The sequence below is a fragment of the Palaemon carinicauda genome, chromosome 4 (assembly GCF_036898095.1).
Source record: "Palaemon carinicauda isolate YSFRI2023 chromosome 4, ASM3689809v2, whole genome shotgun sequence".
Taxonomy (NCBI): domain Eukaryota; kingdom Metazoa; phylum Arthropoda; class Malacostraca; order Decapoda; family Palaemonidae; genus Palaemon; species Palaemon carinicauda.
In genome coordinates, this window is record NC_090728.1 from 79,881,204 (window position 1) to 79,895,148 (window position 13,945).

Sequence of the window (13,945 nt, forward strand, 5' to 3'; positions counted from 1 at the left end):
CCTAGAGGCATTAGTGTATTGGAAGGATAGAAAACGGAAAAATTTCTTCATTTTAAGGAGTAACATCGATATTCCAATCTCCTAGAGATAAAAACAATATGAATATCATGGGAGGTCCATGATATGCAATTAACATAAGAGATACACATAAATACTAAAGAGCATAGAGTTAAATTGAAGCAGCACAACTCACGACCTCTGGCTTAGAATTTTTGAAATTCAGATTATTGCATTTTTGGCTAGGAGGTCCATATTTCATATTTCAAATGGGTCTTTTAATGAAACCAATTTGCTTTTCTACTAAAAATATCCTTTTGTGCATCCGTGCAACCCTGCCTGGTCATGTACTAAACCAGTCATCTGGTTTGTATATAGTGCCGGAACGAATATGAATTTGCCATTCAATGACATTGAATTAGAAAAACTGGTGGCATTTCCAGACTTAAGGTGGAGATTCAGAGATCTATCTATTAGGGCATGTTCCCTGCTAATGATAAAGGAGGTAATTCTGATGCTATACAAGGCTGCTCTCAATATCAGAGGCTAAGGGGTTTCTTATCAACCATAGTTTGCTGGAGACGTTTTGTGGTCAGAATGACAATGCCTAGCCAGAACACTCCCTTTTTAATCAAAATGGCAAAATTAGCTCTGAGTTAGAGGGAGGTGTGGCTTGAAGATGATTTTACCTTGCCTAAAGATCATTACCCCTTTTTGGGAGTGTACCTCAAAAGCTTCACGGAACTAAAAGGGGTTCATGAAGTCATCCTTCCTAATGAGCGAGACGCTCAGTTTGGACGTTAATCAATTGGGAGACCATTTCAATTTAGTTCCAGAACACCTTCAGATTAAATAATTTAGTATATGACAGACCTTGTTCAACTCAAGTTTTGTATCCCATATACAGTTATTCTCGCCTTTTTTATGATTCTCTGATGAATGGATTTTCCATTTTCTCTAATACACGTATTATAATGTAATCATAAGTAAACCTTTGCTGCATATATGTTCCTCTTAGTTCTTTGTCTATTTCTTTACATATTTAAAATTTTTGGGTTACGGATATGCTTAAAAATGCACAGAGTGTCTGAGACGTTAATTAAATAGGCCAAAGGCTTAATAATTGCCCCGATGAATATACTGACGATAATATATTTTGTTAGACAATCTTGCTCGTGAGTACTCATTTGGTACGTGTACTGAACATTTGTACGTATGGGAGCAATATTTTTGGAGTTGAGGGACAGGGCTTACCAATGGTTAGTAAATATGATATGTCCCTGTCATTCCCCAGTGGTGAGGAAAATTACTGCTAAAGGCCCATACTTATACATAGTAAAATCTATTCAATCAATCTCGGAAAAAAAACTATGAAGATCAATTTCTCAACATTATTTTTGGAGAAAAAATACATCTAATGTACTAATTTCATTACCAACCGATTTTTTGTCATTCAAACATGAAAAGATGGAATTTCACAGCCAACAATTTGAGAAATAACTTTTTGAAAAAAGCTAAAAACTTCCATATGAAAAACAGTCACAATTAAAAGCATCTTCTATAAACTGACAAAATAATACATATGAAAAATTAAAATGATTTGAAAATGTCCTCATTCTAGATTTGTCTATACAAAATTATAATTTAAATGCATTCTAAATGAAAGAAATCGACTGAGAAAAAAAAAACGTACAAACAGTTTGAAATAACCCCATTTAACTTTATTTTAATGGGGCAAGAGTCGTGCCCCTTATGAAAATCATTCACTCACTGTATAAATGTACATAAAGAGGTTAATGTGGAACATAACAAAGAAAGTAAATACTGAAAAATAACAAAATCTACGTGTGAAGTAAAATGAAGTCACTGAACTTTTAACAAAAATGATACTAACTGAAAATGTAAGAATTTAATTTTACTAATAAAATTTTAGCTTTTATAAGCTACATCAAAGGAGTAATGGTGATAATTATGCAAACTAAATATAATCCACCAAATCTTTCAGAACTTTCTTTTTCAAATGGAAGAGCCAGCTATGATGAACCAATGGTGGTTTGAGAGTGGCTTATGCAATCTACTTGCAAATGTCAGAAGAGCAATAAAAAAGCAATCAAAGTAATTCCAGTCTAGGAAGGAAAATACTAACAACCTATTTAATGAATCTGGGGAAATCTGTGCTGGAAAACAAGGACAAAAATAAATAAAATGAAATAAGAGCACAAGAGTAACAAATTCTGGCATTTTGAAGAACAGACAAGAGATTTAATTGACTATTGCTATAGCCAGCAGAGGTACCACCTACAGAACTGCCTGCTAGATATAGTATTCAGTACTTCTCTGTTTTTTAATCATATCCAAGGAGACAATGACCAAAGGATGTGATATATTAAAAAAGATGAGGTTTTACTAAACAAATTAATTTTGCCATAAAAAACAAACTCTTGCAACTTACTTTCCGTCAGATTATATGAAGGGGCATACACTCTTGAGGGTATTTGGTGATCACCTGAACCAAAGCCAGAGTCACAGCTAAATTCTTCATTAACACGTGTTCCAAAATGACTTTGATATCTGCAATGATAATAATTTTATATAATATAGTAACACTACGTGATATACAATGAATCTGGAATTTCTTAAATAATTTTAATTTTCCAAAAGAATATAAGCTACAAAATTTTTCTAAAGAACTATCCTCTAGTTTAAAGTATGCTAGAATACAAATTAAATAATCAAACAGTGCTCTGTATTTGGGAGATAACACTTGTCCTCCAATTTTTACCATTTATGATTTATACCATTTATGATGTGACAAATAAAAACCTTTGAAACAGTCTTGAACTCTATAATATATAATATTTGTGTTTCTCTCTATTGCCAGAACCTTCCTTGTCTCCTTTGAACAATTAACACTCTACCCTTCGTACACTTTTACCAGTAAGCTGATAACTGTACTTTATAGCAGTTTTCTTCTTTACAGCTGTAGAAATTTCCTGCACATTTCCTTTTAAATTAGGAATACTGTAGATCCAATAAGTGACGGCACTTAATTTTTCCTTTCTTGTCAGAGATATATGGGTGTATGGGTGCCTAAAAGCAAAGCAGTGTCCTAAGGTGTTTTCCTAAGTTATAATAACAAATGGGAATACTTTAAATGCATAATAGTTCTAAGCCATTTGAGAAGGGAGGACAGATCCTAAATTGCCCCTTTTGTGTTGGTTAGGTTATGTCACAATTCTGTGTATACCTGATTGTCGAACCAAATTTTAGACTCGTACAGCAATTCTGTAAGGGGGTCAATCAGTTTCAGATATAATTTTCCTGGGAAAGGCTAAAACAGGGAACCCATTCTAACATAAATACCAAAGAAATAATTCTCCTGCTCCAGGGCCATCGTATCAATTGGCAAGTCACAGACTTGGTGGGTGTAGGGGAGACCTTGCAAGTTTAGGCTCATTTGAACTTGCCACAGAACCTCAGTAGTTGTAAATCATCTTCTATGAGCAACATCTTGCATGGTGTCCCAGAACGGAATCATCATTTCAGTCCTTCCTGGAGTACCTCAGCACAACAAACCCTCAACTACCATTATAGCTTTTGTAAATGAAGTATGCATGAGACATCTTTGTGCGATCAATTACTTCAAGAACATGATTAAGATAAGTACCCGTATTCAGGTTTTTTTCTTACTTTTTTGGCTTAATTATCAAATATAACCTTGCTTGTTTGGCGCTGGCACTCGAGTAACTAGGTTTGTTTCTTGCCCTACAAACGTTAGTATGTTGTGTTTCTTATAAGTTCCGAAGTACTTTCACTATCCTAGACATTTTGTCTCTTAGTAATGTGAAAGGGGGAATGTTGATTGCCAGCACTATCTTAGTAACTTCATTTCATAATCAATGAATTCAAATAACAGTATTACTGTACATTGTTATAAAACATGAAGGAAGGTTAACTTCAGGTATTTTATTAAGCTAGCATAGCCTCATAGGAGGCTGTCTTACTGGGTTAAGAGTGAGGATTACTACTTTTTATTATATTGTATTCAGTTTCTGGCTAATATTACCTGGATCCCAACTAAGTGTTCATGAGCATATTTTATAACCTTGGTAAGATTAGTATTGAGGTGGGATTAGTCTACTTATTCAGTCATACCACAGGCATTCTTTAAAACATCAAAAATTTTAAGTAATTTTTATTTTTCCTAACATACTTACCTCGAACTACTTTCTTAGGAGTATCTTGAATCTCCTCCCAACCGACCAGAGTTTTGTGTAGTTCACCCCTAGTCCCGTTTTCTATGAGGGGTAACCTCAGGTGGGTGAAACATGCCCTGAGGCTATCCCCCAGGTCAGAGAGCATGCTTGCTCAGGTCTCGATCTCCAGTAAGTTCTTGATAGCTTAAGTATCTATGAAGTCCAGCAAGGCACTCGGGGTAGGATGGGCGGGCCATTACCCGAAAGTAGTTCGAGGTAAGTATGTTAGGAAAAATAAAAATTACTTAAAATTTTTGATTTGTTCCAACACGAATACTTACCTCGAACTACTTTCTTAGGAGACTTATACCTTAGGAGGTGGGAGTGGCCTTCAGGACCTAGAGACCGTGACGAGAATAGAAGAGGAACCTAGGTAGGAGATTAGGTTCTGCCGACCTCAAAGAAAACACGAAAACAAGGGAAAACTACGCAAAAAAACATCTTAGTGTCTATATAACTCACTTCTGCAAGAATCCTAGGAGACATGTCCTTCCAATGATAGTGTATCCCATGGCAGTTTCAGGGGGCTACCCGAGCCATTTCCGGTAAGGAAATAGGGGAAGGAAGAACAAGGGCTCAGGAAGGAACCTGTGTCTCTTGGACTCGCTACCCGCAGTTACCACTGGGGCTACGCCCTTAAACCATTTGGAGCGCGGAAATGACGGGACCGCGCGAGAAACTGCCCAGGGACTTTCTCGAGTAGTCCTTCAAGCAGTGAGCAGTAAAGGTCGACTGGTTAGACCAAGTACCTGCCCGCAGTCTTTGGCCCACTGCCATGTTCTTCTCAAATGTCAAAGAAGCATTTAGACTCCTAATGCTGTGGGGTCTGGGCTTTCTTGGAAAGGGGACCCCTGCACTACTGTAGGGCCTGACGATCACTTGCCTTATCCAGAAGAAGAAAGTGTTCCTGGAGACTGGGTCCTTCACAGTCCCGAGGAAAATGAACAGACTCTTTATCTCGGGATGAAGTCTAGCTGTCTTTTCTAAATACTGCCATACTGCAAGTCCCTCGGGTTGTCCGAGCGAGGGATAGCTGGTACTGGGAACAATTTCATTTTGGGGTCCCAAACAACTGGATTCTGAGTCTTGGCTACGAAGGAGGGTAAGAATCTGAAAGTAGGATCTCGCCAACCCTTCGAGTGTGAGATCTCGTACGACAGGCCTGGAATCTCACCTATTCTTTGCTGATGCCAGAGCTAAAAGAAAGACTGTCTTGAGGGTGAGCTCTTTGTCTAGAATGTCTTTTAGAGGCTCGAAGGGAGGTTCCAAAAGCAACTTCAAGTACTCTAGCCACATCCCCCTGGGGCACTCAAACGGCTTGAGGGAAAAACGACTGCTCGAAGCTCCTGAAGAGCGTCGAGATCTACCTGGAGGCACCCAGGCCTATGTCCTTCAGGAGGAAGACTTGGGATGGACATGCCCACTTCGTCCCTGAGATAGACCAGGAAGTCTGCTGTCTCGTGAATGGAGGCCCCTAATGGCCTGATGTTCTTCGAGGAGCACCCCTTAGAAAAGGTAGCCCACTACGCCAGGTACACCTCGACTGACGAACGCTTCAGGTACCCTGCCATCCTTGATGCTGGGCTCGACGGAAATCCTTCTTTTTCAGGAGACGCTCGATAACCTCCACACGTGAAGGAGGGACCAAGGGTTTTCGTGGAACCTCTGGAAGTGAGGCTGCCGGAGAAGGTCTGGTCTGTCTGGAAGTGTCCCAGGTGTAAGGCATGCCATTTCTTTTAGATCCGCGAACCACTCTCTCTCTGGCCACCAGGGCACTACCAAAGTCACCCACAGGTTGGCCATCCCTCTCATTGGAAGGCACCCTCGAACGCTGCCGCTGGATCTGGCACAGGAAAACCGAACACGGGGAGCTGTGCGTTTAGTCTCGTGGGGAAGGGGTCGAAACCCGGCGAGCCCCACTTCAGGGAGAGGGTTTTGACCACTTCTGGGAGTGGGGACCACTCGGGCCTACCACTCGACCCTTCCAGTTGAGGCCACCGGCTAGGACGTTCCTCTTCCCCGGAGAGAACCTGGCTGAAAAATTTAATTTGTTCCACTTCAGTCCATCCTAGGAACTCTAGCGTGAGACTGCACCGTTCCTTCGACTGTAGTCCTCCTTGCTCTTTCACGTAGGCCACCACCGTGGCGTTGTCGCACCCCGGATACCCGGAGCTTCCCTGGGGTAGATGGACGATCCTCATCTCCAGCACGTATATGTGCAGGTTCGTCTCCTCGACTTCCCATTTACCTTTTGCCATTTTGTCGAGAAGATGAGCACCCCATCTCTCCTTGGATACGTCAGTGAACAGGAGCATCTCCGGAGGGTCGGCAGAAAAGGGCCTTCCCTTGAGGGTGTTCGTTCCGATTGCTACCACCCCAGGACCTCCTTCGTCTCTGGGGACACCAGGACTATCTAGCGCGGGGAGTCCTCTCAGTCTTTGCCAGACCCTGACTCTCCTGGGTTGGCCCGACAGGAAGGGCCAGAGTATCTGTTTCAGGGTGTCCAGTTTCTCCGCAGAGGGGAAGGTCCTCACCATCCGGGAGTCTAGAACCAACCCTAGGTAGGTCATCCTGGTGGAGGAAATCAGCCGGGACTTCTCCAGGTTGATGATGATACTCAAGACGTTGTGGAACTGCAGGAGCTTCTCGTCTTGTTCCCTCAGTACTTCCTCTGGGACTGAAAGCAACAACCAGTCACCTAAGTACCGAATCTGGCGGACGTCCTGTTCGTACGCCCAGCCTGAAACTGTTGGGAAGACCTTCGTGAAGCCCTGAGGACTGTCGACAGTCTGAAGCATAGGGTTTTGAACTGCCATGTTTTGGTACTCCAATTTACCCTTAGGCACCTCCTGTTGGAGGGATGAACAGGGACCTGGAAGTAGATGGCTTTGAGGCCTATGGACCTCAGCCATCCTCCTCCTTCAAGGTCGCTAGGACCGACTTCGGAGTGTCCGTCTTGAAGCCGGTGTTGTACACGAGTTGTTGAGGGCTGAAAGGTCTCCAGAACTCTGTCCCCTTTTCCACCAGGAAGAGGTTGTTGTAGAACCCTGGATTTGGTTCTCGACTGGTTCTACTGCCCCTTTCGCCAGCATTGCCGAGCCTTCTTCCTGCAATACTGCTACTCTCCAGGGGTCTCTGGATGCCAACCACTCCGCCTGTTGCTCTGGGATCCGAGGTGGAGGTCCGCTAGGAGGGGAAGCTTGTACCCCTCCTTTAGTACTGCTACGGTCCCCGGATCCGCTCCGTGGTCCCGCCATGCTTACCAATATCGTTTGAGGCATCCCCCCACCTGAGGCGCCAGCAGGAGTAGGGGGGCCTCCCCTCCTAACTCCTTCGAGAGCCGCGGCCTGAACGCCCTCTCCTGGAGTCTAAGTAGGAGGGTATGAAGGTTAACTGAGGAGTCGAAGCTCCCCTACGGGGGGCAAGGCAAGGGAAAGATTACGTGTGCCGACTTCTACATCCGACAGGCGGATGGAGCCGAAGAGGGACTGGGCAAAGGTGCGGGGCTCCCTCTCCAGCGGCCACCGAGACAGGCACTGGAGAGGCAATAGCCCCGTTCGACCCGCTCGGGGAAAAAACCACTCTGCCTTCGTCATGGATGGAGCCGTCATGGGCCTACCCCCTCCCGGGGAAATCCGTGGGGGTTTAAGCACCCTGCCATGTCAGAGGCCTCTTCTGATGCTTGGATGGGGCTGGCCGGGACAATGGCGTGGCTGGCCCCATCACGGATAGAGCCGCTGGAACGGAGGTATCCGTCATGGGTGCGTCAGCGGCCACCTCCAATGCTTGGATGGGACTGGCCGGGACGATGGAGCGGCTATCTCCATCACGGATGAAGCCACTGGGACGGGGGTACCCGTCATGGGTCTACCCCTTCCCGGGGAGACCTGTGGGGTTTAAGTACCCTGCCATGTCAGCGGCCTCCCCCGATGCTTGGATGGGGCTGGCCGGGACGATGGCACGGCTGGCTCCATCACAGATGGAGCCGCCAGGACGGAGGTAGCCGTCATGGGAGTGTCAGCGGCTACCTCCAATGCTTGGATGGGGCTGACCAGGACGATGGCACGGCTGGCTCTATCACGGATGGAGCCGCCGGGAGCGGAGGGAGCCATCATGGGTGCGTCAGTGGCCACCTCCAACGCTTGGATCATGGGTCTACCCCCTCCCGGGAAATCCGTGGGGTGTGAGAACCCTGGCCTACCAGCGGTTGACCACGAATCCTGCATGGAGCAGTCGTGGTACCAGAATGGAAGCCATGCTGCCGGGTCGATCCAGCGGCTACCTCCGCTGGAAGGATGGAGCTCCTGCGGATGTCCATGGAGCCACGGGCTTCCCCGTGCTGGCTGGTTGGTTCCTCTGTTCAGGTCTGGCCATCGAAGGACCGGAGGCCGGGACAAGGCTGCCAGTCCGAAGAGGCGACTCTCTCCGCTGGGCGGGAGGTCGGAACCTTCGCGGGCTTATGCCTGTCGGAACGGGGGCCTCTGTCCTGGGTCCAAAGCGCTCGTGCCAAGCTAGGTGGCCTTTGGAGGTCAGGACTCGACTGCCAGACCGAAGGGGCGACTCTCTCCGCCTGTCGACTGGCATCACCGTCGGAACGGGGCCTCCGTCCTGGGTCCACTGCGCTCGTGCCGAGCTAGGTGGCCTTTGGGGGGCTTATGCCGGTCTGCCAGAGCCTGCTGTAGGGTAGTCGGGGTTCACGTCGAAGGGCGGGCATCCCCGTCGGAACGAACGAACCTTCTCTACCGTCCGCAGAACCTACGGCCTGATCCCGAGGAGCCGGGTCACTGGGCACTCCCCACAGGGCGCTTCGGTTCTGGAATACCAGGCACTCCCTTGCGGTGGTACTGGTCTTCCCCGGCGGGAGCCTACGCACCAGATTCGGGGGTCAGAACTGGCATCGCCGTGCCAGCGAGGACTACCGTTCGTGTATTCTCTCTGGGGGACGAGGACGCGGATCCCCGTGGGCTGACCCGTCGGAGGGAACCGTTCCTTTAAGTCCGAGGGCCGAACCAGCTGTGCTGATTCGGCCAGGCTGCCCGTAAGGAAGCACGGTTCCCCCCGCTGGCGGGGTGAACCGGAAGCTTAGCGGCCTTACGCCTGCCTGAAGAGGCCTTCTCGCATTTCTCCCTGCGAGGGTCATATCTGCGTCTGGAGGATGGCCTTCGTGGCGAGAAATTCCTGGACTGCCGGTCCGGGGAACGCTGCAATTCAGACTTGGGAGGCTCCTTCTCGGCGATGTCCTCGGCTGCAGAAGTGACTGAAAAATACGCCAAAGAGACTGGAGAAGCATTAGGTACATTTTTCCCACACATGGGGTCATCAGAGGAGACGTGGCCTGCTTGCACCAGGACTCTGTCTCCCAACACACTCCCGAAAGTAGTTCTCGGTAAGTATGTTAGGAAAAATAAAAATTACTTAAAATTTTTGATTTGTTCCAACCCGAATACTTACCTCGAACTACTTTCTTAGGAGTTACCTTCTCCACAACGGACCTACCTCGTCTCCTACTCTGGGTAGGGGAGGGTGGTAGGGAAGCTCTGTCAGACGAGACGCCCGGCGAAGCAAGGGGGGAAGGGGCGCTAGTCTTCTTAGGCGACCTCTTCGTCGCCTACTTCTTCTTGGTGCTACACCGCACCCACTCAAACTCCGGGGAAGAGCAATGGGCACTTACCCACAACTGACTTACCTCGTCCCCTACTCTGGGTAGGGGAAGATGGCTGTATAAAGAAGCTCCATTCGACGAGGCATTGGGAGAAGTAAGCGGCAAGGAGAGGCCCGTCTTCCTATGAGACCTCTTGGATGCATTCTTCCTCTTGGTGCCAAAGCACACCCACTGCACTACGTTCCAGGACTAGCACTCCGGACACATGGCTGTAGGAGAACATAAGCTGCCCCTACACGACAAACACAGAGGATAAGGGGAAGAAGGATGATTTATTGTTAAATTGTTCTCTTCAGCTATTAATTCCTATTTCATTTCCTCACTGTTATTGAAGCCCCTGGCCTAAAGCATCTTGCTTTTCCAAAAAGGGCTGTAGCTAGGATAGTAATAATAATAATAATAATAAGTCCACGTGGGGACCTCGAAAGACACAAAAAGGGGGGGTCGGGGACACAGGGTCGCACTGGGTAAGAGAGAGCACCGAGATGTTATCACGGCGCGACCAGAGAACTTACTGGAGATCGAGACCTGAGCAAGCATGCTCTCTGACCTGGGGGATAGCCTCAGGGCATGTTTCACCCACCTGAGGTTACCCCTCATAGAAAACGGGACTAGGGGTGAACTACACAAAACTCTGGTCGGTTGGGAGGAGATCCCAGATACTCCTAAGAAAATAGTTCGAGGTAAGTATTCGTGTTGGAACAACTAATTTTTTAGACTGTATATCCATATACACAATTGTATTGGAATATTGTACTAAAACTTCTAGGGGGAAGATGTTGCTGTCCTCCTACAATTGGGTATTTGCCCACGAGATGGGGGGACTGACCAGTCAGTAAGCCGGCCATACAAGCAGAGGACTGACCGTATGGGTTCCCTTAAGGACTGGAGCGGCACTCCTGTCCTGTGAAAAATGACTGTACACGCTACAGACTAGTCTGCTTAGTTCAAGAAGATTGGGCACACAGGATTAGGCCTATATGATTACGTTTTTAGTACTTGTTAACTAAATTTGGTACATTACATCTAATATTGAAAATGCCAAATTTTGGTACTTTTTACTTTATTTTTTACTTGAGATAGATCTATGAAATTTGACTTAAAATAATATGATGGAATGTGACAGGCGTTCCCGGTGTGCTTCTACATGGTGATTTTTCCGCTATAATATTAATGTACTTATTTCTCTTGAAGTCATTATAGGATTACCTTTTCCGTTTACCCCTCTTAATCCAGGAGTCCAAGTGATTACTGGGAGAAATGTACTGAACGTATAAAAGAAATAGATAACATTAAAACTAACAACGAAAAACAGAGAGCAAGTATGATATGGGTTGAGATGATGATATTATTATTATTATTATTATTATTATTATTAATTATTATTATCATTATCATTGGCTAAGTTACAGCCCTAGTTGGGTAAGCAAGATACTATATGCCCAAGGGCTCAAACAGGGAAAACTAGCCCAGTGAGGAAAGGAATTAAAAAAAAAAAAATAAAAATTCAGTAATGAACAATTAAAACAACATAGCTACTTTAATAACATTAACAACATTAAAATGGATACATTTTGTCCTTGTTTGCATGGACAAAAATCATCGATAGAGAAGAGAGCAAATGATTATATTAAGAGTAATTAATAACAAACTGAAGAACATGAAGTGATGCATACATGTCTTCTTGAAGAAAATTTATACTATTTGAAGAAAAAATTCCGAGTAAATCTTAACAGTATCTATAACATGATGTTTGATCCTGTGGGTCGTATCTTGTGAGATAGGTTGGATTAACCTTCACTAATCATAGACCAGGATTACTCCCCCAAAGTTCTCTACTATCTCCTCCCACCGCCACGAGTGCAGGATTAGTACCCTCATTAATATTTTGACTTTACTGAAGGAGACTACATAGTTTGGAAAAAAGAGAGAATGAGCAATCTTCTATATAACAATGATAAAGCAAAAATTTGTTTAATACACTAATAAGTCTAAAGATTGTGAAATGCAATCAGTTTATCATTGTAATACAAAAAGTGCTCCGATTAAGGGACGAGGTATGGAATACTGTACGTGCCAAAATAGGTGAGACAACCCAGCCGCCAATCCCACCAAGCTAGTCCATGCCCACACACGCAAGAGACTGGAGGGGCATACTGCAAATCACGGCGGGACTAGCCTGTCCCCCCCCCCTAACACGTTAAGGATTGGCGTGTTCACGCCAATCACGGTCAAATCTGCGCGCCAGTCCTATGCATGTATGTCATGCTTTAAGTGTCCTTACTGGTACTATAGTTGTCCTTCCCTATTCATCTGATATGGGTATTGGAAGGATAGAAGAGAGGTATGTTAGAATCATATATTATGTAAATCTCTTCTTATTTTAAAGCTGCGTAGGTTCATTTTGATAGTTCTTCTCATAATCTTTGGTTTGGTAAACCACGAGGTTATACAATATTGGGGGTAATCTGGACCATCGCTTGTCTTACTGAAGTGTTTATCTTGGATAAGTAGGTAATTGTGTTGTGAGTCTATCTCTCTTAATTTGGTGGTTATCATAGGAAAGGGTTGTTAGACTTCCTAACACTTTTTAAGATGATTTATTTATGAAGATTTTTCATCTAAAACATTCTTAAGACAAAGGTGTCATTAACTAAAAGGCATTCATGTTAGAAATGATAACATGGCTAACCCGAATGGGTCACAGGAGGATACGAGGGTCGGAGAGGTGAGCATCGAAGGGACTCTACTAGTGGAGACCTTGGTGTTGTCCAGCGCGGTGTGATTGTTCTGCTGATTGGGGAAGGGTTTGGGGCCCTGAAAAATGTTTCACTTGTTTGGAGTGGATCAATTGTACTTAGAATTCTGAGCCTGAGATAAAACACCTAAGAGTTAAGGACATTTTTCTCCCTTCTATGAGGGCAAAAGGATCTTCTAAGATTGTGAGGCCTGCTGAGTACTTACCCAGCAAGGATCTCAAGAGATCTCATTAGTCATGAGATTCCAATTTCACCAGCTAGAGGTTTTGGAAATGGGGCCTAGTGGACCATGTTTATTTTGGATCCGTGGATGACCTAGACTCCACAGAGGAGGACGACTTTCTACTTGGATTCTCAGAGAATCCCTTGGGTTGCTCTAGGAAGTATCCCTACAGGGACAGCTCAATGACCACTTCACTGCTTATGTCAGATCCAGGACAGGGTTCCAATAAGTAGGCGGCTGGTATGCCTGGATTTGGTACACTTCTGTTCTCCGTGGACACCTCACTGACAACTGCCTTCTGCTTCCTTCCCCCCCCCCCCCCCAACCTAAGGATTCGGCTGTGGCTGGGCTTTCAGGTTACCAGCTCCCATAGAAGGTTCCTATGGGAGCACTTCCTTCTGGTCATTTGGAATTGCCATCGTTCTGCCTTCAGGTTAAATACTTTCAAGGGAGGCTCCAGGTTAAACTCTTCCTATGGGTCTTGCAGACTTGGCTGTGGCTGGACCTTAGGTTATCAGTTTCCAAGGAAGGCTCCAAAGGAGTTATTCTTACCGGTACTAACAATTCAGCTGTTGCTGGGTCTTTGGGTTGTCAGCTTCAAGGAAGGGTCCAGTAGGAGTTTTTCCTTCCATTCCAAGTATTGAAGGCTCTGTAGTGGTGGGGGATGTGGTTAGTGAGGATTCTGTCATAGACATTGAGGAGGGGGATCTAGTAGATAGCCCTTGCCGATGGTGGTATGGATGGGCATTCTGGCCTGAGACGAATGCATCTCGGCATGAATATATGGATATGCCATTCGATGACACTTTGAAAACATTTCCAGACTCAAGGGGGATATTCAAAGACCCATCTCTTAGGACATGTCTACAACTAACCCTGAAGGAGGATGTTCTCGACCAGTTTGCTTGATGCTTCAGTTGTCGGAATGACAGTGCCTGGTCAGAAGACATACTTTTTAGATAAAATGGCAAAATCAGCGACTGAGTCAACGAGGGAGTTGCCATTTCCTGTGAGTGTACCTTAAGAGCTTGAAAGATTCCTGGAGGTA

At 45.4% G+C, this 13,945-nt stretch overlaps 1 protein-coding gene across 1 annotated transcript in view; it reads right to left on the bottom strand.

Annotated features, from left to right (window-relative positions):
• Nucleotides 1-13,945, bottom strand: part of LOC137640023 (VWFA and cache domain-containing protein 1) — a 447,337-nt gene that overhangs the window by 312,496 nt on the left and 120,896 nt on the right. Inside the window, 1 exon segment of the mRNA XM_068372387.1 lies at nucleotides 2,450-2,568. Within this exon segment, the coding sequence (XP_068228488.1) occupies nucleotides 2,450-2,568 (119 nt within the window).